The sequence below is a fragment of the Sciurus vulgaris genome (assembly GCF_902686455.1).
Source record: "Sciurus vulgaris genome assembly, chromosome: 19".
Taxonomy (NCBI): Eukaryota; Metazoa; Chordata; class Mammalia; order Rodentia; family Sciuridae; genus Sciurus; species Sciurus vulgaris.
The window spans coordinates 2,816,706-2,843,789 of record NC_136480.1 but is presented as its reverse complement, the minus strand read 5'-3'; the positions used below and the strand labels follow the sequence as shown (position 1 = coordinate 2,843,789).

Sequence of the window (27,084 nt, the reverse complement as noted above, 5' to 3'; positions counted from 1 at the left end):
CAGCCACCTTCAGGACAGGGAAGGAGTGGTGCCGTCTGGGCAGGGAGGCACAGGGCTGGGCCTATTCCAGGGCACATGGCCGGGGAGGCTGGAGCTGGACGCAGAGGGAGGGGGCGGAGAGCTGTTCTGGGGGAGAACCAGCAGGACGTGGGGTGCGTGTGTGTCGGAGGCTGTTAGGGACAGCAAGGCACCCAAGATGCATTTGCTGGCAGCATCCCCTGGCGCTAAGCTTATGTCCCCAGGAGTTCTCATGGGGTTGGGCCTGAGCCTGGAATCGGAGGTCTGGAGCTTCAGAGAGGAGTTTGGATGGATGTGTCAAAGCCCAAGGAGGGGCTTGTTCCTGCTCAGCACACACCACTGGCTGTGTTGCCGCCGTGGGCTGGGAATCAGGCCCCATTTTCAGAGGAGAAAAATTGTTTTGAGCCAAGTGCAGTGGAAAGGGCCTGTCATCCCAGCGGCTCGGGAGGCTGAGGCAGGAGGATCGCAAGTTGGAGGCCAGCCTCAGCTTCTTAGCAAGGCCCTGAGCAACTCAGCGAGACCCTGTCCCTAAATAAAATATAAAAAGGGCTGGGGGGATGTGGCTCAGGGGTTAAGTGCTGCTGCGTTCAATCCCCAGTACCAAAAAAAAAAAAAAAAAAAAAAAAAGAAAAAAAGAAATCGCCTTGGTGGTCACGCGCCCAGTAGGCCTGAGCCTGGGACTGTGTGACCGGGTGCTGTGGGTGCATCCTGCGTGCTGGTGAGGCAGTGCATGATGCGCAGGGGACCAGAGAGGCTGAGAGGCTCAGGGTGGCCACGTTGCTGGCTGTGTGCCCCGAAACTGAGTGTGTCTGAGTGTGTGCGAGAGAGACTATGTCGCCACGAGGGGTTCCCTGCAGGGCCTGCCTCGGGATGCTGAGCAAAGGGGCCCTGAGCAAACAGCTGTCGGGCATGCTGGTGGCCCCTGGTCATCGTCTGACTCCTGAGTGGCTGGACGTCTGCAGACCCGCGCGTGGGAATCTGAGCGCCCCCGACCTGCGTGGGCGGGGACTGGCCGCCCTGCGCGCGCGCGCACCGGCCCGGCCGCTAACAGGCTCCCTTTCGGTTCCTCCAGGACCATGGCGCTGCTCCGGGAGCCCGCAGGAGCCTGGTTGGTGCTGGCCGTGACCGTGACCTTGACCGTGACCTTGCGCCCCAGCCCGGGCGCGGCCGTGCCCTGGCAGGACTGCACGGGCGTCGAGTGCCCCCCGCTGGAGCACTGCATCGAGGAGGCGCTGGAGCCGGGCGCCTGCTGCGCGGCGTGCGTGCGGCGCGGCTGTCCCTGCGAGGGCTACCAGTACTACGACTGCGTGCAGGGCGGCTTCGCCGAGGGCCGCGTGCCCGCCGGCCAGTCCTACTTCGTGGACTTCGGCAGCACCGAGTGCTCCTGCCCGCCCGGCGGCGGCAAGATCAGCTGCCAGTTCATGCTGTGCCCCGAGCTGCCGCCCAACTGTATCGAGGCCGTGGTGGCGGCCGACAGCTGCCCCCAGTGTGGCCAGCTGGGCTGCGTCCACGGCGGCCGGAAGTACCCCGCCGGCCACACCGTGCACCTGGCGCCCTGCCGGGCCTGCCACTGCCCGGACGCGGGCGGGGAGCTCATCTGCTACCAGCTGCCCGGCTGCCACGGGAACTTCTCCGACCCCGAGGACGGCGACCCCGAGCGGCACTACGAGGACCCCTACAGCTACGACCAGGAGGTGGCCGAGGCCGAAGCGGCCATGGCCGGCGAGGTGGAGGCCGGAGCGGGGGGCCCCCCGGCTGCCCTGGGGGGCGAGAGCCAGCCCGCGGCCACCATCCGGGCCACTCCCTGGCCAGCCGCCCTGCCCAGGCCCACGGCCGCCGCCGCCCTGGGCCCCCCGGCCCCAGCGCAGGCCAAAGCCAGGAGGGTGACGCAGGACGCGGAGGAGGAAGGGGACGAGGAGGGCGAGGAAGCCTCGGACCCTGCGCAGCCGGCAGCAGGGCGCCCCGGGGGGCCGGAAGTGCTGCCCACCACGGCCCTAGCCCCCGAGAAGGGGGTCGAGGCCAAGTCCGGGCTGGAAGAGAACCTGATCCCCGGCGCCCAGGCCACCCCGCGGGAGGCCCCCGCGCCCCCGCCGGGGTCGGGCTCCGGCAGCTTCATGGCCCTGCAGACCACGCCGAGCTCCCCGCGGGGTCCGGCGGAGCCCAGCACCCAGCCCATCCCGCCCACCCCGCGAGTCCCGCCAGTATTGCCCCGCGCCCAGGTGGAGGACGACTTGGACCCCAACTCCGTGCATTCTGTCCCCAAAGGCAGCCCTGAAGGTAAGACCCTTCCCTGTTCCTTCCAGGGTCTGGAGCCCCCAAGGACCTGGGCCTCTGTCCTGGGTGCCTGCACAGCTGCAGGGACCAGGCCAGCCAGCCCCGGCGCTTGGAACCAGGAGGCCGTGGCACAGGCCTTCTCCCAGACCCAGCCCTTGCAGAGGGAGCGGGGTGGGTGAGGTCCCTGCCCTAGGGGGTGCTGGGCTCCCTGGTGGGACTCTGGTTGAAGGCCCAGAAAGTGCTGGTGGGGGGCTTGGGGGAGCCTAGCAGGGTCCTTGTGCACCCCAAGAGCAAGGGCAGAGCTTGGTGGACCCGGTACAGACACCTGCTCACCTCTCCACCAGAGGCCTCTGCACAAGGCTGCCTTCTTGGTCTTTGGGGTGGCAGCAGAGGGGACACGTTCCAGAGCCTGGTACCGCTTTGTCACTCCTTCCAGCCAGGAATCCTGTTAACACGCGTCTTGCTCCTCATTCAGAGTAGAAGCCAAAGCTCACAGTGGCCCCAGGCCCTGCACAGCCTGCTCCGGCCCCCTTCTCCCCCAGCCCAGGATGCTCAGCCCACTGGCAGCTTCCTGCCGCAGGGCCTTTGCACTTGCCACTCCTTCTCCTAGTGTGGTCTTCCGGGCATCTGCCTGACGCCCTCCTTCCTTCCATTCGGCTGTCTGTCCAGCTCACCCCTCCAGGGACTCCTTCCCTCGCCACCCACTTTTCTTCTTACTCTGTTTTAATTTCGCTTAGCAGTACCTGACGCTGTCGTACAAAATTTCTTGAGGACTTTTTTTTTTAAAATCATTTTTCTGTTGTTTAGCACCCAAAGGGGGCTACACATGCCATATTCTCTGCTGACTTCAAGGGCCTCCAGGAGGGCCTGCACACAGTGGTGCTCTATAAATGCAGGTTGAATGAACAAGTGAACCAGTGGGGGCTCTCGGGCCACCTCCTCTTCCTCGTTCCCCTGAGCACCCCATGACTGTCCCCTCTGTTCCAAGCACTCACTCACATGGTTTCCAGCCAGCTTGGACAGTGCCTCCTCCAGGAAGCCTTCCCTGAAGCATCACCCCCAACTCCGCTTTCTCCCTAGAACATTCATTGCACAGCCCCTGGTGAGGTGTCATCTGTCAGCAGCACCCAGTGGCCCTGGAAGGCAGGACCTAGGAGGTGCAGCTACTGGGCAGCAGGTGGCGGTGAGGGCCGGGACTGGGCTACCCAGGCAGCCCTGAGCCTGGCGACAGCCAAGAGGGCAGCAAAGGAAGTGCTGGCGAGCCCGGAGAGAGCGTGCAGCCTGCCTGGGATGCGAGGCGCAGATCTGGCCACAGCCCCTGCCCTTGGCCTGCCTCTTGCTCCCCCAGGGTCCCAGACCTTAGGGACTCTGTCTGTTCTCAGGAAGCCTGGTTTTTTCTTATTCTTTTTTTTTTTGTCCTACCTGGGCTTTTACAGATGGATTTCAGCTGAGGTCTTCTGGACCATGGGGCCCTCTGTCCTTATAGTGGGCCCAGCACATGCAAAGGCCCTGAGGCTTGAGCCCGCAGGGTGTGGGGCAGGCAGCTGCGACTCTTGGCGTGCCGGAAACGGAAAGTAAGGGGAATCTGGGTGAGGGCCCATTTCAATGGACCCCAGGAGCTCAGACCTGGCCAGGTACGCATCCGCCACCGAGTCACCCTCTCCTCCTCCTGCCCTGGGGCCACCGGTGCCCCACCAATTCACGGGCTCTGGCTCCGTGACTCACCCAGATGTGGGCAAGCAGCCGGCTCCTTGTGCCTTGCTTCTCTGCAGGCTGCTGGGAAGTCCCCGTGTCGCGAGGCTGCTGGGGGGGGACTCATGTGCGACGCCGGCCGTGCCGAGCAGTTGCTGAGTGATTGGACGTGTTAGCGGCTCTCATCCGCCATCTGGTCGCAGTGGCTGGACGCCTTCCTCAGCAGACATTTAGGGTGCACGCTCTCTGGGGTGCGGCCAGTACAGGAGGCAGGTTCCCATCCCCCAGGTGCGCCCTCAGACGCGTCCCTGGCTGCAGCGCTGGATAAGGACGGGCCAGAGCAGGCCTTGCGGGTGGGACTGGGCGGCCTGACGGAGCCCGGGGCACGTGGGGCTGGCCCTAGAGGAGCCCGGACTGGGTGGAAGCAGGAGAGGTGGCTTTGCCCCGCTCGCCCTGCAGGCTGTTGTGGAGGTGGGGGATGGGCTGGGAGTGACCCCCCAGCCACGCTGCCATGGCAACCCGGGGCCTGGAGAAGGAGGCCTCCAGCCATCGCCCAGGCTCCGACTGGGGCGGGGGTCCCGGCTGAGAGTCGGAGCCGCGCCAGGATCCAGGCTGCCTGGGCCGGGCCTGCCTCTGAGTGTGTCCAGATGTGGCCAAATGGAAGCCACATGCCAGTTCCCTGGGCCGGGAGAGGGGTCTGATGTCTGCTGTCACTCAGGATGCCCTGGAGGGTGGCTCCACCTGCTGGGCTGGCACCAGGGGAGGGGCAGGGACCCCAGATCCAGGCCTCTGTTGAACCAGGACAGAGGGAACCCGCGGGTAGAAGCCGGCCCTCGGGGGTGGGAGGTGCCCCTGGAAGAGGCCCCAGCACGAGCTCGGGAGCCCCAGGAAGGTGCGGCAGGAAAGGGGCCCCTTCCTCGGGCCTCCTGCCACCACCTTCTGCAGGACAGAGGTCCCCGGACGCCGGGTAACGGAAACTCTTTACAGTCCAGTGACAGTGTGCGACGGTGGCAGACACCGCCTGCGCTTGGGACTTGTGTCCTGAGCCCTCCCCGGTGACGGAGGCCTCGTATTCTCACAGCCGAAAGCCCCTGAACCGTTTGTGGAAGTGCACGAAGCCACCCAGGTGACTGGTCCTGGGTGGAAGGCCACAGAACTGGTTTCTCCGGGAGCCTCCATTTCTCCCTCTCTGACAGTGGTTTCTGAGTGTCCGCCGTGTACCTGGGCTCGGCCACTGCAGGACGCACAGTGTCGCGCAAGCCCCAGCATGGACCCGCCCTCGGGGAGCTTAGGGGGTTGGTGGGAGAGACCAAGAGCCCGCAGTCACGTGGGTGCAGCGGCGTGGTGGCTCTGTCGATCTGTCTGGGGGCGGCTGACTCTTCCTGGGAATCAGGGAAGGCTTTGCGGAAGTAGCCATACCTGAGGTGCAGTGTAGCAGTCACTGAGTGGCAGCGAGAAACCAGAGCAACAGCAGGTGCAAAGGCCCTGTGGCCAGAGGGAATGGAATTGGATGGAAAGGAGGCCCTGGGACTGTGTGAGGCAGAGGCTACAAAGAAGCAGGATCTGGTTCCAGGGTGACATACGTATCCTCAGGATGAAGATTTGGGCCTTTGTCCCAAGGACAGAGGGGAGCCACCAAAGGTCTAAGGGGGGGTGGTATGATCTGATTTCTGTTTTAAGGTGCTACCTCCAGGTGCAGAGAGGAGGACGCAGGCTCAGGGCTCTTGCTCTGCACCTTCTGAAGCCTGTGGCCTCTAGGTCCCCCAGAATCACCAGGTTGTGCTCCAGGGACAGCTGAGTGACTGCCTAGGCCTACCTGATCACTGGTGTGTCCCTGAAGACCAGCCTTCCAGGTTTGGCCTGTGGGCATCTGAGGGGTCCGTAAAGATGGTCCAGGGTCCAGGAGAGCCCGGGCAGGAGTCTGGATCCCCCGGCACATGGGCCAGGACACAGCCACATCCTGCAGGAGCCCCAGGTTCCTAAAGCCAACGGGGAGGGGTCACCCCGATGTGGGCTGTGACCCTGTGCAGCCGGGACTCCCTTGAGGAGGGCTCCGCGGGGCGCTGACCCTGCCGCTGCCTGCTCGCCTCCTGCCCAGGGGGTGTACGGTGCCGGGCTGCTGGGGCATCCACCGCAGGCCATCGGGAGGCCCGGGCCGCAGCCTTGGGGATCCCCGGGGCAGGTTCCCGTGGGCAGCGTGGTGGCCTGCACTGATTGCCAGAGGCAGCACGTCACAGCCCTGTCAGGTAGCCTTGAGGACAGTGGGCCCCAGTCCCCCTGCGGCCGGCCTCAGGTTGAGGGCAATTGCTGGGCACAGACTTTGCCTCCTCTCGTGCCCGAAGCGATACGGGGTGACTTCCCACAGCGCAGGCGCCGCGTTGGTTAGGGCACGACAGTCACGGGATTCCGGGCCCAGGGGCGGGCGCGGGGCTTCTGGGCAGGGCCCACGCCCTGGTAAGTGAAGGACCCGAGCGTTTGCAGACTTTGCAAGAAGACCCGGATCTTCAGCTGTGGAGAGGCAAAGGGAAGAAGGTCGTGCGGGCCCGGGGCGGGATCCGGGGCCCATTCCCCGGTGGCCGTGTCACCTCCACAAGCCCCGGCATCTCAGGAGCTGCGCACTCAGGACTGTGGTGGGGACTAAGGGCGTGGCCACCTGCTCAGCCTCAGGGGTGGGGCCTGAGTGGGGGTGTGGCCAGCGACAGCCCCGCCCCTGCCTCCTGGGCAGGCCCTGCCCACCCGTGAGCCTCCGGCTAGGGAGGTGCTTACTTGGTCAGTTCCTGGCAGACGTTTTGAAATGGGAAGAATTCCCATAAAACTCTGCTTTCTGGCTGGTGGTTCATGCGACTGGGCCATGCCACGGCTCCCTGCAGAGGCACTTGGCCTGTGGTCCTGGTGGGTCCCATGTGCCAAGGACTCAGGCTAGGTGGCCTGCAGCTGGCCTTCCTGGGTGTGCTGCCCAAGAGGCCATGGACACATCTCACAGCAGCTCCGTGGTGAAGGTCTGGAGCCCCGCCAGGCCCGTGGTGAGTTTCTGTAGCTTTCAGAACTGCTTTCTTTCTGTGTATAGAAACAACTTCATTGAAGCCGGGCATGGGGGTGCCCACCTGTGATCCCAAGTGACTCAGGAGGCTGAGGCAGGAGGATCGGAAGTTGGAGGCCAGCCTCTGCAATTTAGAAGAGACCCACGTGCGGTATTGGCTGGTTCTCTTTCCCTCCTCCCAGACCCTGGCACTGCTGATCTGGGCTTCTGCCTCAGTGGACCATCCTGGACCATCCAGGAATCCCACGCTGTGTGGTTTGTTGCCTTATTTCACTTAGCAGGATTTGGGGGAGTCACCTGCACTGTGGCATATTCTACCTCCACCTCATGCTGAGGCTCCCCAGGAAGTGGCCACATTCCCCGCAATTCTGTGGTTGGGTCACCTCTACGCTCCTCAGACCAAACCCGTGCTAGCCCTTCCATGTTCCTGGGGACATGCCTTGACCACAGAGGAAATGATCTGTGGTCACCATAACGCAGCGTGGTAGACAACCACAGAACCTCTACAACGTACATACACACAGATTTTTTTGGGGGGGGGGGGGTAGGTACCAAGGATTGAACCCAGGGGTGCTTAACCTCTGAGCCGCATCCCCAGCCCTTTTGATTGATGTATTTTTTATTTTGAGACAAATACATGTTTTCTCGCCAAGTTGCTTAGGGCTTCACTAAGTTGCCCTTCACTAAGCTGAGGCTGGCCTCTAATTTGGGATCCTCCTGCCTCAGCCTCCCATGTCATTGGGATGACAGGCGTGCACCACCATGACCGGTAATAACTATTTCTTACAGTTTCCAAATCCACCGGTTGGCTGGACATGTCCCCCTCCCTGGGCCAGTTGTGGCTGATGTCTGCTGGGCCTGAGCCCCTGTCTGGGGAACCGCCGGCTCAGCTGGGGCTGACGGGTCTAGGCGGGGCCCAGCCAGGATGGCTGTCTCTCTGATGGCCCTCGCTCCTGCAGGTTCGTTCAAACCTGTAGCAAAGGGAAGGTGAGGAACACGGCCGCGCCCTTGTGCCAGACTCTGGCCAGTCCAGTCTGGAGGGCGCCCCGGGTTCAAGGGCTCCTTGGAGTAACAACTGCTCGGCAGTCCTCCTGCCAATGGAGTGGAATAGGAAGGAAGGAGGGGCGGGGCCCCGAGCCGTGGCCCCGCCCCTGCCCACGGGTCTACTGACAGCCTCTCTCCTCTCAGTTCTTACAACAAGGAGTTTACAAGTTCCTTCCCACCAGGGCGGAAACGCGCCTGGCCTGAGGCCCAGGGCGACTGAGGGTGGACCCAGCTCAAACCCAGCTCCGTCAGTGTTTAAAGCTGGGTTTCCTGCCCGGCTGCCCTGGTTGGAGGCTGATTCTCCTGGCAGTAACAGTTTGGCCTTTAGTCAAATTGTTTAATCGCCCTGGGCCTCAGTTTTCTCATCTCTAAAAGGGGCTCACAGCCGGGCCTGGTGGGGCACGCCTGTAATTGGGCGCTGAGGCAAGAGGATGGCAAGTTGGAGGCCAGCCTCAGCCACTTAGCGAGGCCCTAAGCAACTCAGTGAGACCCTGTCTCTAAATAAAATAGAAAAAGGACTGGGGGTGGGGCTCAGTGGTCAGGCACCCCTGGGCTCAATTCCCGGTAGCAAAAAGACAAAAAGAGGGGCACTCTCAGAGGGCTCCCTCCTAGAGCCAGGTCCTCAGTAGGAAGAAGGCATGTGCCAGGTGCCAGGTGCCCGGATCGGCTGCATCCAGGGCGTCGGAGCCTCTGAGCTGCTTCCTGTTCAGGTACCCAGGCTGAAGCAGCCTCTCCAGCCCTCCTGAGGCTGGACCAGGCCCGGGAGACCTGAGCCTTCCAGAATCTTGGCTGCCTTGGTGACGGGGGCTTCCCCTGGGGCTGCATCAGCCCCTTCTGCCCGCCAGCACCTCCTCCTGGCTGGGCCAGGCCTGTGTGGCCTCTGCCTCCTGCGTCCTGCGTACCTGAAGCTTCAGGGCAGGTCGTCATTGCAGGGCCTGGGGCCTCCCTCCTCTTCACCTCAGGTGTCCACGCTGGGGAAGTTGCCCTGGGGCCCCCTAATGCTGGGGCTGACCCCAGTGTGGCCCTCAGAGAGTGGATTCCTGCTTCTGCTGCTCCTGGCTGTGTGACCTCAGGCGAGTGACTGCCCCTCTCTGAGCCTCATTTTCGGCATCTGTACGAGACGGGCGTCATCTCGGGGTTGTTGTGAGGAGGAGGTGAGCTGCTTGCTGGTGCAGAGCAGCTGCCCAGGGCCATGCCTTCCTGCCCTTCCTTGCTAGGGGCTCCCTGGGATCCAGGGTGTGGGGAGGGAGGTGGATCTGGGTTTCGGCCCCAGGTTGTCTTCATTTGGCCGGAAGCTGTTCCCTCTGGCCAGAGAGCCAAGGACCAGGCCTGCTGGGGTTGGGTGTGTGTGGGGGGTGCTTTTCCGTCCCCGCCCGGTGTATGTCACCCCAGCTGGGTCCAGATGTGCCGCCAGGCTCCCTCACCGGGACGCTGGTGTGCTCCGGGCCCGCCCCTTGCCAGCAGAGCCAGCACACGCCCAGACCCTGAGCCCTTTCCCTCAGCCATGCGGCCTGGCTGGGAGGCCGCCACCCCATCCGCAGCTGGGACAGCCCGCGTGGGTGGGGTGTGTGTCCCGGGCCAGGCCCTGCTCATGCGTGGACGGTACCGTCCCTCTAGCTTCAGGAGACCCTGCCCAGGGGGAGGGATGGTTCCCTGGTCGATGCCCATTTCACGGTCAGGGTAACTGAGGCCCCGAGGCCCAGGGAGCGGGGATGTGCTGGCCACCAGCTTGCCTCTGGGCACTTCCAGCTCCGAGTGCGCCCATCCCTGTTGACTGAGGTTCTGGGATCCCTCGGGGTGCCCGTGGCAGAGTGTGGGAGCCCGGCCTCCTGCTCCTGCTGCCCACCGCCCTGCACAGGAACGCAGGCCCAGGCGCCCCGGTGTTAGCAGGAGCCAGAAAGGTCCTCAGTGCGACCTCAGGGATGCTGTGGAGCCTGTGGAAGGCGTGAGAGGAAAGGCAGGTCTCGGGAAGGGCCAGTAGGCGGATGGGGACCAGAGCCCGCACCTGGCCAGCAAGGCCACCCCACTCCACCTGGGAGGCCCGCCTGACCCGTAACCTTGGCTTTGCTAAGAGAAGCCAGGAGCCGGAGTTTCACGGGAAAGCTCTCAACTTTCCAAATGTTCTGGAAGCTCCTTCAGATGCTTTTCTAGAAAAGGCAGTGGCCCTGGCCTGCCGGTGCCACCTGGACTCCCAGGCCTGACCTCTCTGTGCCCTCCCGCCCCTGGAGCCCCAGGGTGGAGGCCCGGGAGCCCTGACCCCAGCCCAGTGCTCCCTGCCGGGCCGGCTCCGCCCGGCTGAGTCAAGGCTGTTGGGAAAGAGCCTCGTGGAGGGATGGCGGAGGCCAGCGGGGCTGGGACCGTGACCTGAGCCGCACCTGGTGGCCGCAGTCGGAGCTGCCTGACGCAACCCAGGCCTCCAGGAGAAGCTGCCTGAGCCGAGGTTCCCGCAGAGCTGGGGTCGCGCGTGCACAGGTGGCCGTGCCCCTTGGGGACCCCAGGAGGCCACAGGCCCTGCACCCCCAGTGCAGAGCGAGGCTGAGCAGACTGGAAGGAAGGTCTGGATGCGAGCGGAACAGGCTTGCGGGGCACGGCCACCTGGGTGCAGTGGGCCAGGGCCCAGCGTGGGTGCGGCTGGGGCTTCCTGGGGTGAGTCAGCAGGGGCCGCCTGTGCGGGGGTACCGAGTGAGCAGCCGGAGGCCAGGTGGAGAGGCCACGTGCGCAGGCAGGACCTGAGACTGAAGCTGGGGCACATGCTTTGGTCTGGGTGGGAAATGTTCCCCGAAAGCCTGTGCTCAAGGCTTCCTCTGCAGCTTGGCCCTGTTGGGAGGTGGGAAGTTGAAGAGGCGAGACCTTGTGGGTGGTCTTGAGGTCACTGGGGGCGTGTCCTCAAGGGGACCCGAGGATACCCATCTCTTCCTCCCTTCCCGCCCACCCATGAGGTGAGCTTTTTGACAAGCTCCTACTATGGTGCCACCCCAGGCCCAAAGCCACAGGGCCAGCCCCTCAGTTGCAAACTCCCCAACTGTGAGCTGAAGCAAACCTTTTTGCTTTATTAGTTGATTTTCTCGGGTTACTTGTTATAGTAACAGAAAGCTGACTAATGCAGCGCAGGTCAGGGTGGGAGGAGAAACTAAGCAGAGGACAGCTGTGCTTTTGTCCCTTCTCCAGCAGGTTGGCTGTACCTGGCAATGGGGATGGGGTGGTGGTGGGTGGATAGCAGAGGATAGTCTTATTGTTCCCCTTCCTTCACTGTCTGGCCCCTAAAGCCAGGATGCAGGCTGTTCTTTGAAACAGAAAGAAGCCTGTTAGGAATTTCTGCACTTTTCTGAATGAGAGCCCCATGTTGCTTCTCTGTTTTGTGTAGAGTCTGCCTACCATTGGTTGTAAGCATCTGAATAATCATAACCGATATGTGTACATGTTTTTTATTTTCATTTTTTGGTACCAGGGACTGAACCCAGGGGTGCTTAACCACTGAGTCACATCCCCAGCCCTTTTTATATTTTATTTAGAGACAGGGTCTCACTAAGTTGCTGAGGCTGGCCTCCAACTTGTGATCCTCCTGCTTTGGCCTCCTGAGCTGCTGGGATTACAGGTGTGCACCACCACACCTGGCTCACATTTTGATCTTTATTTTTGTGTGTCGGGGGTCCCAGGGATTGAACTCAGGGCCCTTAACCACTGAGCCACCTCCCCAACCCTATTTTGTATTTTATTTAGAGACAGGGTCTCACTGAGTTGCTCAGTGCCTCCCTCTTGCTGAGGCTGGCTTTGAACCCACGATCCTCCTGTCTCAGCCTCCTGAGCCACTGGAATGACGAGCATGCGCCGTTTTGATCTTGATGCTGTATTGTAGGACCCTAAAGCAGTCTTTTCTCCTGTGTTACTAATCCTCACTGTGACCCTACACTTCACACGATTCCCAATTCCCTAATTCCATCTGGTCCTCAGACCATGTTCATATGTCTCTATGTGCCCCCCAAGCGTATGGTGTGGCTCATTTTGCAAAAGTTATGTCTGATCCATCAGTTCCCATGGAAACCACCGTTCTGACCTGTCAATTAACCTCGCCTGTTTTGCATAATGGGAACTCTACAGCCTGACCTTCCTAGCATCTAGCTTCTTCGGTGCCAAGTAATAGACCGCAAGACTCCCTTCTGTCGTCCCACACTTATGCTGTCATTTGCACTTAAATTGCACCGAGCAGTTAAAATTCCCCCTTAAGATTCAGTGGTAGGAAGGAATCGAGGTTTATTGATCCGCTGGAATGCCAGAGACATCTGGGTGTTTTTAGTTTGGGGCCACGGTGAGTGCGATGGCTGAGCTCCTTCCCGCTTGTGTCTCTTGGACGATTCCAGCATTCCTGTCTGTTGGATGTACACCTCGGAGCGGATTTGCTGCATCAAAGGATCTGCTTAGCGTTAGCCGATGCTGACAAGCGGTCTTCCAGCGTACTGCCAATTGACATGGCCGGCAGCGCTGCACAAGTCTTCCAGTCTCTCGGCATCTTTGCCAGCACTGGAGGTTAACATTTTTTTTTTTGTTTTAGCCCATCGGATGGACTTGTGGCCGTCCCTCTTTGTGGTTTTAGTTTTGTATTCCCTCCGACGCTGGGGTGTGGAGGAAGTTTTTGTGCGATTATTGGCCATTTTGTGGTCCTTTTTCTGGCTGTAAGATTCGGTTTCCCTCTCTCACTGGTTCGTAGGAATTTATTACCTTCTGGTCGTACGTCCTGTGTTGGATTCCAGGGTCTCGTCTTGTTCTGTGATCTGCCTTTGCCTTCCCGGATGCTGTCGCATGAATCCGTTCCTGATTCCTCACCAGAGGAACACAGAGGGGTTGCTGGGGATGGAATCTAGGGGTGCTTAACCCCTGAGCCACCTCCCCAGCCCTTTTTATATTTTATTTAGAGACAGGGTCTCACTGAGTTCCTTAGGGCCTCGCTGAGTTGCTGAGGCTGGCCTCCAACTTCCAATCCTCCTGCCTCAGCCTCCCGAGCCCCTGGGATGACAGGTGTGTGCCACCTTGCCCAGCTGGCAGGGGGGAACCTGTATCTCAAGTGTCGCTGGTGACTACCGTGGGGCTCGAGGGCCATTTCACACATGAAGCCTGTCCTTTAAGCCCCTCGCATGACCTTGGGCAAGTTCCTCAGCTTCTCTGGGCCTCGGTTCTTCCAGTGGGGTGGCGGCTGACACCCCAGGATCTGACTCGAAGTCTTAGTGGGAAGGGGAGCCCTGGCCCCCGACCCGTCCCAGGAAACGGCTCTGGCCTGGGGTGGTCCCGACCCCTTGGTCTGGCAGAACTGAAGGGTCAGGCATGGTTGTAGGCGGAAGGACCGCAGGCCCCAGCTCCCAGGACTTGGGCCTCTGCTCGCAGGGGGCTTGGGAAAGGCCTTGGAAGCACGGGTGGGTGGGCGAGCGCTCCGCCCTCCTCTCCTTTCCCTCCTCCAGCCCGGGGCCTCCACTGTGGCGCTGCCTGGGTTAGGACCCTGTGCCTGCCCTAGTGGGGGCGTGTGTTCTGGGCAGGTTGGGCCTCTGTCTGCCCATCTGTAAAATGGGTTCTCCAAGACAGCCAGAGGCAAGATGTGGTGCGTGCAGGCTGCAGCCACACAGAAGGCCACCAGGCCCAAGGTCAGCTGCTCAGCAGGACTGGGTCACCTCCCTGGGCTGGGCGTGGTGCTCAGCAAGTGCCGGACCCAGCCCCTCACAGGAGCAAGATGACGGCAGGGCGGGGAACAGCCGTGGGGCAGAGAGCCAGTGAGTGGGGCGCAGGCCTGGGACTGGCTGGGCCCAGCGGCTCCTGCTCCGTCCCCGCCATCCCGGCCAGTGTCTGGGATCCTGGGGCCAGAAACAGAGCTGAGCTCGGGAATCCTTGTTCATGGGGCCCCGGGCACCTGGTCCTCCAGGGAGGCCTCCTGGTCCCCTGCAGGTCCTAGGGGCTGTTTGCTCGGCCCAGAACATCCTGTCAGACCCTGGGCTGGCGGAGAGGCCGCATCCCCTCCTGCCAGGTGCAGAAGTCGCCTGCATTCCCAAAGCCAGAATTCTTTAGGGCTCTAATGTCGGGAGGAAGACACGGCTGGAGGGGTCACGACCTCCGGGCCGGATCCTTCCGGACCCCATTGTCCTGGGATCACAGGAGGTTAGAATTCCTGGAATCTGGGGTCCTTTTGTATCACACAGGTTTCTTGCTGTGATACCTGCCTCCAGTAAAAAGCAAACCCAGAGGACAAAACTGGGGCTCCCTTGCCCTCCCCTCCTGGGGGCTGGGCACCTCCCCAGGACAACCATTGTTAGGAGAGGCTTGGGTCTCCTTCCAGAAAGGCCTCCTGAGTAGCCAGAACTCCCTTTAGAATAACAAATGGCAGTTTATTACCCCTGCTATTCAGCATTGGCTCTTTAAATTCTGCATAGTGCATTCAGAATTGCTTCATGTAAGTACATACAGTTTGAAATTTTTTTTTTTTGGTTCCAGGGATTGAACCCAGGGGTGCTTAACCACTGAGCCACCTCCCCAGCCCTTTTTGTATTTTATTTAGAGACAGGGTCTCGCTGAGTTGCTGAGGGCCTCGCTAAATTGCTGAGGCTGGCCTCCAACTTGCGATCCTCCTGCCTCAGCCTCCCAAGCCGCTAGGATGACCGGTGTGCACCACTGTGACCAGCTGAAATTGAAGTCTTTTTAACACCTGCATACAATTGTATGGATGTAGCCGCAATTATTTAATCATTGGCAATTAAATTATTCCTGGAACTTAGGGTGTCAAGCAACTGGGACTCCCCTGCTTGTGTTCCTGGGAGGCAGCTATCAGCGATGAGAGTCCTAAGAAGGGGAAGTGCTGGCGAATAATTCTTTAAATAATATCGCAGTGCATTTGCCATCGCATGATGTGAAGTTTGCAGTTGCTGGATGTGTCACCCGGTGGCGTTGAGTCTGTCAGCTCCCATCTCCAGAACTATGCCATCTTCCCAACCGAAGCTCTGTCCCCTGCCACACCAGCTTCCCAAGTCCCCTCCCCCAGCCCAGGACAGCCGCCCCTGGGAGTGTCTCCTTTCTGTAGAGACTTTCTGTCCCTGTGAATCTGACTCGGGACCTCCCAGGCTCATGCTGTATCTGTGTCTGTCTTACTGCTCTGATCTGGGTCCTGTTTCTGACGTCTTGGTCTTTGTCTTAGGCATTTCTGATCATGCCACCCTTTTCGGGAACGTTTTGTGGTGAGATTCTTGGAAGTAGGAGAGTGTATGAGGTGTACGGCAGCAGCTCAAGAAGCTGCCGGACGTGGCGCACGCCTGTCATCCCAACGACTTGGGAGGCTGAGGCAGGAGGATCGCAAGTTGGAGGCCAGCCTCAGCAACCCAGTGAGACCCTGTCGCTAAATAAAATATAAAAAAGGGCTGAGGATGTGGCTCAGTGGTTAAGCACCCCTGAGTTCTCTGCTACCTAAACACACACACACACACACACACACACACACACACACACACGCACACACGCAAAACAAAATTTCATGAAGTTTTTTTTTTTCTTGGTACTGGGGTTTGAACCCAGGGGTGCTTAACCCCTGAGCCACACCCCCAGCCCTTTTTAGATTTTACTTAGAGACAGGGTCTCACTGAGTTGCTCAGGGCCTCGCTAAGTGGCTGAGGCTGACCTCCAACTTGTGATCCTCCTGCCTCAGCCTCCCAAGCCACTGGGATGACAGGCGTGCACCACTGCACCCAGCTGAAATTGAAGTCTTGATGGTGGCATTTTGGGGCAGGTGGAGGCACCCAGGGTCCCTGAGTCCTGGGCCAGGGGTATCTGTGCTGTGTTAAGTTTGGATGGCCAGCTTTGGTGCTCTCTTCTGACAGCAGTTGTCAACTTCCAGGGACTCACTGAGTCATTCAGCAAGCACTGATTGACACCACTGTGCATTAGGTAGGCACCGTGCCAGGGGCTGGAACATGGCCATGAATAAGATAGAACAGGCTCTGCCATCTGCAGCTGGTATCGCAGAGGAGGGATCAGACACATGGGGACCTAAACTCAAATGCAAAAGTGGATCTTTTTTTGGTACCAAGATCGATCCCAGGGCACTTAACCCCTGAGCCACGTCCCCAGCTCTTTTTATATTTTATTTAGAGACAGAGTCTCGCTGAGTTGCTTAGTTCTCACTAAGTTGTTGAGGCTGGCCTCCAACTTGTGATCCTCAAGCCTCAGCCTCCTGGGCCACTGGGATTACCAGCATGCACCACCTCGCTCAGCTCAGAGGAGCTTCCATAGCTATAAGTGCTGTGGGATTTAAGAGTGAGTCACTTAATGAGACAGTGACCGGCTGGTGAAGTGTGCTGTGTTTTACCAGACAGATATCGTACCCCTTTAAATAATCAGTGATGTAAAGATTTACCTTTTTGTGTATAGATTTTACTTCTCAAGAAGGCTCTCTTTATCCTAAGATTATTTTCTTAGGTTTTCTTCTAGTGCTGCTTGGGTAGATTTAGAAGTTATTTGTTGACTATTTGTTGAATTTATTTGTCTTCAAGTGTTTCTCAACATCACACATTATACTCGTTCTGTGTTAGCTTTCCATTGCTGTGATAAAATACCTGAGATAAACAACTGGCAAAGAGAAAAGGTTTTTGTTGGCTCACAGTTGCCCAGGTTGAAGTCTGTGGTTGGGTGGACAGGCTTTGGATCTATAGTGAAGCAGAACATCAGGGCTTCAGGGCTGGGAGGACGTGGTGGGGCAAAGCCACTAACCTCTTGGTGTCTAGGAAGCACACAGAGAGGAAGGATGGGGTCTCAGTATCCCCTTCAGAGACACGCCCCCAGTGACCTAACTTCCTCCCATTAGACTCCGCCTCCCGAGGGTTCTGACACCTCCCACAGTACCCAAGCCTTCACCACTCGGGCCTCCGAGGGACGTGTAAGACCCACACCGAAACCTTTTCCCTGCTGTGTTTGAATGCCAGCCCTGTCACGGATGCAGTTCTGTGTCTGCCGTCTGTTCTGCCCTGCTGGTCTCCTCATCTCTTCGTTCTGACCATGAGCATTTGAAAGCGTATTCCGACACTAGCAGGGAGTCTCGCTCTCCCCGATCTTTGCCAGAAATCCTGCCGGGTGTTCTTCCCCATTTCTTTTCTTGCATGCATTTTCACCAAATCATCTCGACAAATTCCATCAGACATCAGGCCCAGGACTCCAATTACAGCTGCACTGACCTTGTAGATGAAGTAGAGGATCCACAGCCTTCAGGCGTTGACCTGCCATCCAGATGCATGGCGTGTCCTTAGAAGAAAGCGTCCTGTTGTGTCCATTGGACAGTTCATTTTTTCCTTCATGTTGCTCCGTGATGTTTACTGTTGGTTTATTCCTAGATTTGTTTCTCTTTAAAATGGGACCCTTTCTTTCCTTTTCCCTCTATCCTCCCTCCCTTCCTTCCTTCCTTCTTTCCCACCTTCCCTCCTTCTTTTCTTCCTTTTCTCCTTCCTTTCTTTTCTTTTTCTTCAGCCCCAGGACTCTTTACCACTAAACTACATCCCCAGCCCTTTTTATTTTTTATTGAGAGCCAGGGTCTCACTGAGTTGCTGAGGCCGGCCTCCACCTTGTGATCCTCCTGCCTCAGCCTCCCAAGCCCCTGGGAGCCCCCATGTCCCACCGTGCCCGGCTAGTGTGTGTATCAATGGCAGTTTCTTGCCAGCTTTGGCTATTTTAGAAATGTCTCCTCATCTGTCAGCTTTCTGTGGCATTTGACTGGAGTCCATTGATCCATAGGCAGTTTGAAGGTTGACGTGGTCCGATTCTTCAGCTTGGAGTGTTGTATTTTTCCTCCTTTGCGGCAAGGCCGAAGATGGAACCCAGGGCCTTGTTCAGGCTGGGCGAGCCCCTGCCGCTGAGCCCCAGCCCCTGACGCCTCCCGCCTCCCCAGTCACACAGGGCTGACTGCCAGGAAGCGTCCTGAGCTGCACCCCTCCATTGCTGCTGACCCCTGCCTTGTTGTGGCATCTTAGATCAGCTTGAGAGTCGGGGATCTTTGTGTCCTTCAGGGTTCCTTTGGGGACCCCTCTTGGGGAAGCCTCATGGGAAGCTGGGCCAGGCTGTGGTCTCACTGTAGCTCTGTGTACTTTGATCCCTCTGGAGCACCAGCGGCCCTCCTCTTTGAATCAGTTACTGTCGGTGCCCCTCCTGACCTCTGTTGGGGAGGACTTGGCCTCCCAGGCTACCCCACAGAGGGGTGACTGAGCCACAGTCCTCCCAGGCCGCCCCACAGGGGGTGACTGAGCCACAGTCCTCCTGGGCACCCCATAGAGGGGTGACTGAGCCACAGTCCTCCTGAGCACCCCACAGAGGGGTGACTGAGCCACAGTCCTCCCGGGCCGCCCCACAGAGGGATGACTGAGCCACAGTCCTCCTGGGCTGCCCCATAGAGGGGTGACTGAGCCACAGTCCTCCTGGGTGGCCCCACAGAGGGTGACTGAGCCATAGTCCTCCCGGGCGCCCCACAGATGGGTGACTGAGCCATAGTCCTCCCGGGCCGCCCCACAGAGGGGTGACTAAGCCACAGTCCTCCCGGGTGCCCTACAGAGGGGTGACTGAGCCACAGTCTCCTCAGGCACCCTACAGAGGGGTGACTGAGCCACAGTCCTCCCGGGCCACCCCACAGAGGGATGACTGAGCCACAGTCCTCCCGGGCCACCCCACAGAGGGATGACTGAGCCACAGTCCTCCTGGGCCGCCCCATAGAGGGGTGACTGAGCCACAGTCCTCCTGGGCTGCCCCACAGAGCAGGAGACTGAGCCACAGTCTCCCCAGGTGCCCTACAGAGGGGTGACTGAGCCACAGTCCTCCCGGGCCGCCCCACAGAGGGGTGACTGAGCCACAGTCCTCCTGGGCCACCCCACAGAGCAAGAAGCTGAGCCACAGTCCTCCCAGCTGCCCCGCTGACTGAGCCACAGTCCTCCCCGGCCGCCCCACAAAGGAGTGACTGAGCCACAGTCCTCCCGGGCGCCCCACAGATCGGAGACAGCCACGGGCAGCTGGTGCATCTCAGCAGAGGCGGAGGCGTGTCCCTGCGGCCGGGTCTGGACATGGCCGGGTCTGGACGTGCCGGGTCTGGACCTGCCGGCTGCAGGCTGTGCTGGCGGGTGGCCCTGGACACCTGGCAGCTGCAGCGGCCTCGGGGGGTGACTCGCCCTGCTCGCCCCGACTAGGTTCCACCAAGGACCTGATCGAGTCGTGCTGTGCGGCCGGACAGCAGGCGGCCATCGACAACGACGAGTGCGCGCAGTTCGCGGAGGGCGCGGAGGGCGACGTCTGTCGGTAAGGCGGGCTCGGCGGGAGCGCGGCGTGGCGAGCGTCCTCGGGGCGCCACCGTGTGGGCGCAGCCGGACTCGGGCCGGGGCGTGGCTGCTCCCCTGGGCTCTCGGGTGGCCGCTGGGCGGCTCCGAGTCGCCTTCCGGCACTGTGAGCAAACGCCCGAGGAGGGCGGCCTGAAGCAGCAAAGGCTCATCCCTCCTGGTCCCAGAGGCTTTGGCCCTCGGTGGCCTGGCTGCCTGGACGCCGGGCCTGAGCTGAGGCCGAGCGTCTGGCGGAAGGAGCGGAACTTCATGGCAGCCAGGAAACCGGGACCAGCGGTGGGAAAGGGCTGGTCCCCAAGGTGCAACCCCAGGGACCCCCTGCTTCACTTGGGTCCCACCTCCTGTGCTTTCCACCACCTCCCAATAGTCTATGAAAATCATGAGTCCAGCTGGCACAGTGGCGCACGCCTGTCATCCCAGCAGCTTGGGAGGCTGAGGCAGGAGGATCGCAAGTTGGAGGCCAGCCTCAGCCACTCAGTAAGGCCCTGAGCAACTCAGCGAGACCCTGTTTCTAAATAAAATGTAAAAAGGGCTGGGGAGGTGGCTCAGTTGTTAAGCACCTCTGGGTTCAATTCCTGGTACTAAAAAAACAAAAACAAAAACAACAACAACAAAAACCTTATGCATCCATCACTGCATTGATCCATTGGTGACGTCAGGGCCATCATGATCCGGTCACCTGCCTGCCGAAGGCCACCTCTGAACATCACTGCGTCGGGGACCAAGCCGTCAACACGGGAGCCTTTGGGGGGCACTCGAGAGCCAGTCTGGAACCACCCCCATGACTCTTCTCAGCCTCATTTTCCCTACTTGGCAACCCTGGGGTCCCCAGAGGCCTGGCCCCTGAGCGCCCTCCAGGGCCGCCGGCTGCTTCTGACTCCAGCCTTCTCTGCCATCGAGCCGGTGAGACCCTGGCCTCCCCTTGCGGGCCCAGGAAAGGTCTTTTTGTCCTGGAGAAATGGTCTTTGCCAGCCCATTCCATTTCCCAGACCAGGAAGATGAGGTTCAGAGAGGCGACCCGTTGGCCTGAAGCCACACAGCTTGCTGCCACAGGGCCAGGATCAGAGCCCCGTGCTCCCTGCTCCAGGGAGATTTAACTCCAGCCTGGCCTCTCCCCTCCTCCCTGCCATCCCCCAGTAGGGGGTCCGAGGAGTCGAGTTTTAACCCAGCCGCCCTGGTGGGCTCTCCACCACAGACTCACCAGCCCCCTCTGCCCTGGGCGGCCCTGGGAGGTCCACGGGCAGCGACCGCAGGCTGCTTTCCCCAGGAGGACCCGCCACCTTTTCTGGGTCTGTCTGTCCTTCTCAGGCCTGACAGACGGGCTTGAGTGCCAGCCCTGCCCGCCAGTGGTCAGGGACACACAGGTCCAAGTCCAGTCCCAGTGAGACAGAGGGGCCGCTCCCGCCTCACCACCAGTGCTGGGTCTGCTTGCTGTGGGAGCCCCTCTGCTTCCCCCCTTTTTAAGTTTTTGGTCCCAGGATTGAACCCAGGGGTGCTTCACCCCTGAGCCCCCTCCCCAGCCCTTTTTATATCTTATTTAGAGACAGGGTCTCGCTGAGTTGCTCAGGGTCTCCGTGAGTGGCTGAGGCTGGCCTCCATCTTGCCATCCTCCTGCCTCAGCCTCCCGAGCCGCTGGGATGATGGGTGTATGCCACCGTGCCCGGCTTCTGTGAGACGGGGACCCCAGGAGAACGGGGGTGCAGGCTGAGGCTCACCTCTCTCGCAGGACGGCCCAGAAGCACTGCTGCGCTTCCTACCTGAAGGAGAGGGGCTGCGTGGCCGGCGTCATGGCGGCCAAGGAGGGCGAGTCCTGTGGAGCTGAGGACGGTGACTCCTGTGGCGTCTCCCTCTACAAGGCAAGCACGGACGGGAGTGGGCTGGCCCGGGTCTGCAGGTCCCCAAGGGCCCACTCCTCCCTGCAGGTCCCCTGCTGGGGACTAGGGCTCAGCGACAGGCGGGGAGACCCGCCATCTATACAGAAAGGATCATCAGTGACCAGTTGACTCTGGGAGAGGGAGCAGCAGGTGCAAAGGCCCTGCGGTCGGCATGCGGGTAGGAGGGCCCAGGAGATCTGGAGGGGGACCCATACGGCAAGGGCAGCGGGAGCCTAGGTCACACGGGCCCTGGGCAGATGCGTCCATAGCCAGCAGGACCCTGGTGTTGGGTGGGCTGCTAGGGAGAGTTTTGAGGGGCATAACCTGGTCCCCGTGGGAGTCGAAGGTGGTTCTCCCACACGGGGGGATGGGGATGGGGTCAGAGCCCACCAGGCGGCAGAGGGGAGGGAGGGTGCTCCAGGCTAGAGCAGAGAGGGAGCTGGCTCACAGCGGCAGGGGTGTGCAGGGTGGCCTCCAGGCCTGGCCACAGGGGTCCTCAGACTGGAACCTGATGCTCAGGATGTTGGGGTGAAGCCCGTCCCACTCTGTGTCTATGCATGGAGACCTCACACGAGTGTCAGGATCTCCCTCTGGGATGGGCTTGTTGAACTTGGCATCATGTCCTGGAGATGGACCCATGCTGTAGCTTCAGTCAGAATTCCCTTCCTTTTTAAAGGCTGAGTAGTACTCCACTCTCTGGCCAGACCACGTTTCCTTATCCATCCACCCTTCAGTGAACGCACGGGCGGCTTCCTGCCTTGGGCTCGTGGGCGTGATGCTGGGGTGAAGGTGGGCATCAGATGATCCCCTTCCTGAGCCTGGGCTAGAACGTAGTCCAGGGGGCCTTGCCTCGCTGCAAGGGAAGCTGGGAAATGTAGTCTTTGTTCTGGGGAGGTCGGGTGCCCCCTGGAAATGAGGCAGAAGGAGACAGACTTGGTGTGGACCCCGAGGTGAGGGCAGAGAGGACCCTGGGCTGGTTGTACAAAACTCAAAAGGAGCTAGATCCCTTTGAAGACTCCTATATCTCCCAAGCCCGGGTGGTAGTGACGAGGACTCTCGGGGGGTGTGGCACCGGGGGGAGGATTTGGACCGAGTTTTGTCACCTCGGGTTCAGTTTCCCCCCCAGAGCCCCTGATCTTGGCCTGAGTGGTTGACAGGCAAGTTTATTTTTTTTTTATTTTTTATTTTTTTGCGGTGCTGGGGATCAAACCCAGGGCCTTGTGCTCGCAAGGCAAGCACTCTACCGACTGAGCTATCTCCCCAGCCCTGACAGGCAAGTTTAGAATCACATTTCCGTCTTGGCATTTCAACGCTGGGCCGGTTCACTTCTCTCAGCCTCAGCTTCTCCATCTGTGAAATGGGGCTAGTGGTTCGTGGTCCGTAGGGAAATTGTGAAGGTGTGTGATGACGCTGATCTCTGTGTGTAAGATATTTGGCGGGTCTTCAGTTAGTGGACGTGCTCGACATTAGCACGTCCTGGGGTATCAGTCAGCTTCTGCCCAGGCTGGGCGGCTTATAATTGGTTTGGTGCATGAGTCTCTGGCCAGCTGAGTACCTCTGCTGACCTGGGCCCTGCTCAGCTGGCCCTGACTGGGCTTGCTTGTGTGGCTGCCATCAGCTGATGGCCCCCCCGAGGGCAGATAATTCAGGTTGGCCTTAAGTACGATAACTAGTCTCTGCTTCTTGGGGCCTCTTACCCTCCAGCAGGCTAGCTGGGGCTTGTACACCGAGGGGCAGAGTCGGATCCCAAGAAAAGGATCAAAGCATGTGTTTTGGTCAGTTTTCTGGCACTGTGATAAAATACCTGAGATCTCCAACTTATAAGGAGAAAAGGTTTCTTTTGATTCACGGTTTCATAGTCCATGGTTGCTTGGCCTCATGGCCGTTGGGCTTTTGGTGAGGCAGCGTATCGTAGTAGGAGTACCTGGTGGAACCAGCCGCTCACCTCATGGTGGTCGGGAAACAAAAAGAGAGGAAGGGAGCAGTATCCCACGTCCCCTCTGAGATCTTTCCGTCAGCGCCTACTGCTAGCCCGCGCTTGGTAAAGGTTCTGCCCCCGTCCTACAGCACCAAGCTGTGGACCAAGCCTTGAACACAGGGGACTTTGAGGGACATTCCCGATCCAAACCGTAGCAGCATGCGGGGCCTTTTGAGGCCTAGACTCCAAGTAGTACAGTGTCACTTCTGTCTCCTCCTTTTGACCAAATCAAGTTAACGGCACAACTAAGCAGTTGGGAAAATCCTTCCTTCCTTCCTCTACTGGGGATTGAACCCAGGGGTGCCTAACCACTGACCTACATCCCCAGGTTTTTTTATATTTTATTTAGAGACAGGGTCTCGCTGAGTTGCTTAGGGCCTCACTAAGTTGCCAATGCTGGCCTCTACCTTGCGATCCTCCTGCCTCAGCCTCCCTAGTCACTGGGATTGCAGGTGTGTCCCATTGTGCCCAACTATGCTAACTTACTTAGTAAGAAAAGCTGAAATATCATATAACAAAGAAAACACAAGAAAGAGTGAACGATTGGGCTCTTAGAACAACCAATATAGTTTTTCAAAAAATCAAACCAAATTTCTTGTTGAAGGCAGACAGCCTGAGATGGGCTAGATCTACACCTAGCTTTAGGGACCTGGCTTTCTCTTTTTTCTGTTTAATCATTCTTTGCTTGGAGCTTCCATCTTTGTGGCCCAATGTGGCTGCGAGAGCTCCAGCCATCACATGTGCTCTAAGGAGGAGAGCAAAAATACATACTTCTAAGTAGAGTCAGTCTCAAAAGATCTCCTGAAAGCCCTGCCTAGTAACACTTGTGAACTGCAGTGGCCCGAGGGAGGGCTGTCCTTGAGCTGGCCTGAAAAGGACTGGCGTCTGCTGGTCAAGAGGCGGGAATTCATAGGCAGGGCTGGGGGGCCAGAATTTGTAGTTCTTTCTGCAAGAGGCCATTTATCCGTTGCTGATTTCAGAAAACTGAGCACGGGCCCTGCCCTGCACGGTGGGAAATGGGGCAGAAGACCCCGGTGCCCTGGGACAGTGCGTAGGCCAACGGAAGCCGGGTCCCGTTCACTGACCCCATGAGCCAGCCCCTCGCCCGAGCCCTCCAGCTCCTTCCTGGGGTCCCTGCTGGTTCACAGGGTGGGGGGGCACTCAGGCCCTGGGCAGCTGGACGGGCCCTGAGGCCGAGCAGGTGCTGATGGCCGTCTCTCTCTCCAGCAATGCTGTGACTGCTGTGGCCTGGGGCTCCGCCTGCGAGCCGAGGGCCAGCCCTGTGAGGCCAATCCCAACCTGGGCTACCCCTGCAGCCACGCCATGCTGTCCTGCTGCGAGGGACAAGACCCCGTCATCGTGCCCGAGGTCCGCCGGCCCCCGGAGCCTGAGGCTGCGCCGCGCAGAGGTGGGTGCTGCCCAGCCTGGCGGGTGAGGAGCGGGAGGTCTGGCCGTGCGAGGGCCACGGGCCTGTCTCTCTCCGCCCCGGCGTGAGCGGCGCCCTCGGTAGAGTTCTGTCGCTCGGACTCTGGACGCCCTGGTACTTCCCACGCGTCGGGATCCATCTGCGCCGTCCGCCTGCTACCCACCACCTGCCACCGTCACCCCTGCCCGGGGACTCACCGCCTCTGGTTGCTGGTCCACCTCCTCGTCCCTGAGCTTCCTCTCCACTCACCCTCCAGCCCCACATCTGCCCCATCTCCACCCTTATACGCTCCCTCCTTCCTGCATCCCCTGAACCCATCCATCTTCTCACGAAGCCACACTCATCTGTCCATCTGTGTATCTGTGTCCATCTGTCTGTCCATCCATCATCCACCAGCTACCCACTCACTCATCCATTCATCCATCCACAAATTTGTTCATCCATCCACCCACTAACCTGTCCATCAATCCATCCATCCATCCACCCATCCATCCACAAATTCATCCATCCATCCGTCCGTCCATCCATCCATCCATCCATCCATCCATCCATCCACAAATCAATCCATCCATCCATCCATCCATCCATCCATCCATCATCATCCATCCATCCATCCAATCCATCCACCATCATCCATCCACCCATCCATCCACAAATCCATCCATCCATCCATCCATCCATCCACAATCCATCCATCCATCCATCCATTCATCCACAAATCCATCCATCCACAATCCATCCATCCATCCATCCATTCATCCACAAATCCATCCATCCACAATCCATCCATCTATCCATCCATCCACAAATCAATCCATCCATCCATCCATCCATCCATCCATCCATCATCCATCCATCCATCCATCCATCCATCCATCCATCATCCATCCATCCATCCATCCATCCATCCATCATCCATCCACCCATCCATCCACAATCCATCCATCCATCCACAAATCCATCCATCCGTCCGTCCATCCATCCATCCATCCATCCACCCATCCATCCACAATCCATCCATCCATCCACAAATCCATCTATCCATCCACCCATCCATCCATCCATCCACAATCCATCCATCCATCCATCCATCCACAAATCCATCCATCCATCCACCCATCCATCCATCCATCCACAAATCCATCCATCCATCCGTCCATCCATCCATCCATCCACAATCCATCCATCCATCCATCCATCCACAAATCCATCCATCCATCCACCCATCCATCCATCCATCCACAAATCCATCCATCCATCCGTCCATCCATCCATCCATCCACAATCCATCCATCCACAAATCAATCCATCCATCCATCCATCCATCCAACGGTCTGGAAGACCAGGTTGTTACCAGGAGGTGGCTTGGAAGGAAAGCTAGCCCCAGGAAAGCCACCTGCAGTGGGGGAGCAGGTGGTACCATGGCCAGGCTGGGTGACCTGGGCCTCCGACAGGGAGGCTGTGGGTGCAGACTGACCGGGATTCACGTAGCTGAAGGCACGTCCCTCTGCTCCCGGAGCTTGCTTCCCCTCTGCTGGGAGGATGGTTGAGAGGACATGCTGAGGAGGACGCGCTAAGCTGGAGCCAGGGAGACGTGTCCCTGCCCCCGTTGCTCAGGCTGCCTGGGCCCAGATCTGCTGCTGCCCACCGTGGTGCCTGATCGCTCAGGGCAGGGCGGCCAGTGTCGGGTCAGGGCTGACGGGGCCACAGCTGAACATAAACACCCTCTATATGAAACACGTTCCTCCGTCCTGACTTCACGCAGCTGTTCTCCCCCGGGGCTCCACTGCCTGGGGCTGGCAGGGAAGGCTGAGGCCTCAGGCCTGCGGGGCTGGGAGGGGCTGCGGCTCTGCCTGCATCTCTGGCCCTGTGCCTTCCCAGCCCTTGTGGAACAGCCTCCCCAGCAGCTCAGCCCCAGAACCTTCTCTCCCATTCATAAGTCTCCCTCCCTTGGCTCGGAGGCCACTAAGACCGAGCACTGGCCAGCAGATGCAGCATAGGAAGGCCCAGAAAGCTCAGAGCCCCTTCTCATGGAAGCCAGGTTGGCTGTGCTTTCTCCTGCCCGCTTCAGGGCTTCTAAGTCCTTTCAGCACCTTAGCAAGAGCCTCCTGAGGGCCTGGCCCTGTCCTCTTACAGGGGACTTGTGTGAGGCAGACTCGAGCCCAGTTCTCGTGAGTTCATTCTTGTTGCTGGAGGTCTGTTCATTCATTTGCCCATGTGTATGTCCACCATCCACCCATCCACCCATCCATCCATCCACCCATCCATCCATCCACCCATCCATCAACCCATCCATCCACCCACCCACCCATCCATCCACCCATCCATCCATCCACCCATCCACCCATCCACCCACCCATCCGTCCACCCATCCATCCACCCATCCATCCATCCATCCACCCATCCAT

At 59.4% G+C, this 27,084-nt stretch overlaps 1 protein-coding gene across 1 annotated transcript in view; it reads left to right on the top strand.

The window, feature by feature from the left end:
• Positions 1-27,084, top strand: part of FBLN2 (fibulin 2) — an 83,403-nt gene that overhangs the window by 21,034 nt on the left and 35,285 nt on the right. Inside the window, exons 2-5 of the mRNA XM_079122241.1 lie at positions 1,091-2,295; positions 19,252-19,360; positions 21,125-21,254; positions 24,478-24,658. Of these exons, the coding sequence (XP_078978367.1) occupies positions 1,095-2,295; positions 19,252-19,360; positions 21,125-21,254; positions 24,478-24,658 (1,621 nt within the window). The 5' untranslated portion in view covers positions 1,091-1,094. The remainder of the gene's footprint in view (positions 1-1,090; positions 2,296-19,251; positions 19,361-21,124; positions 21,255-24,477; positions 24,659-27,084) is intronic.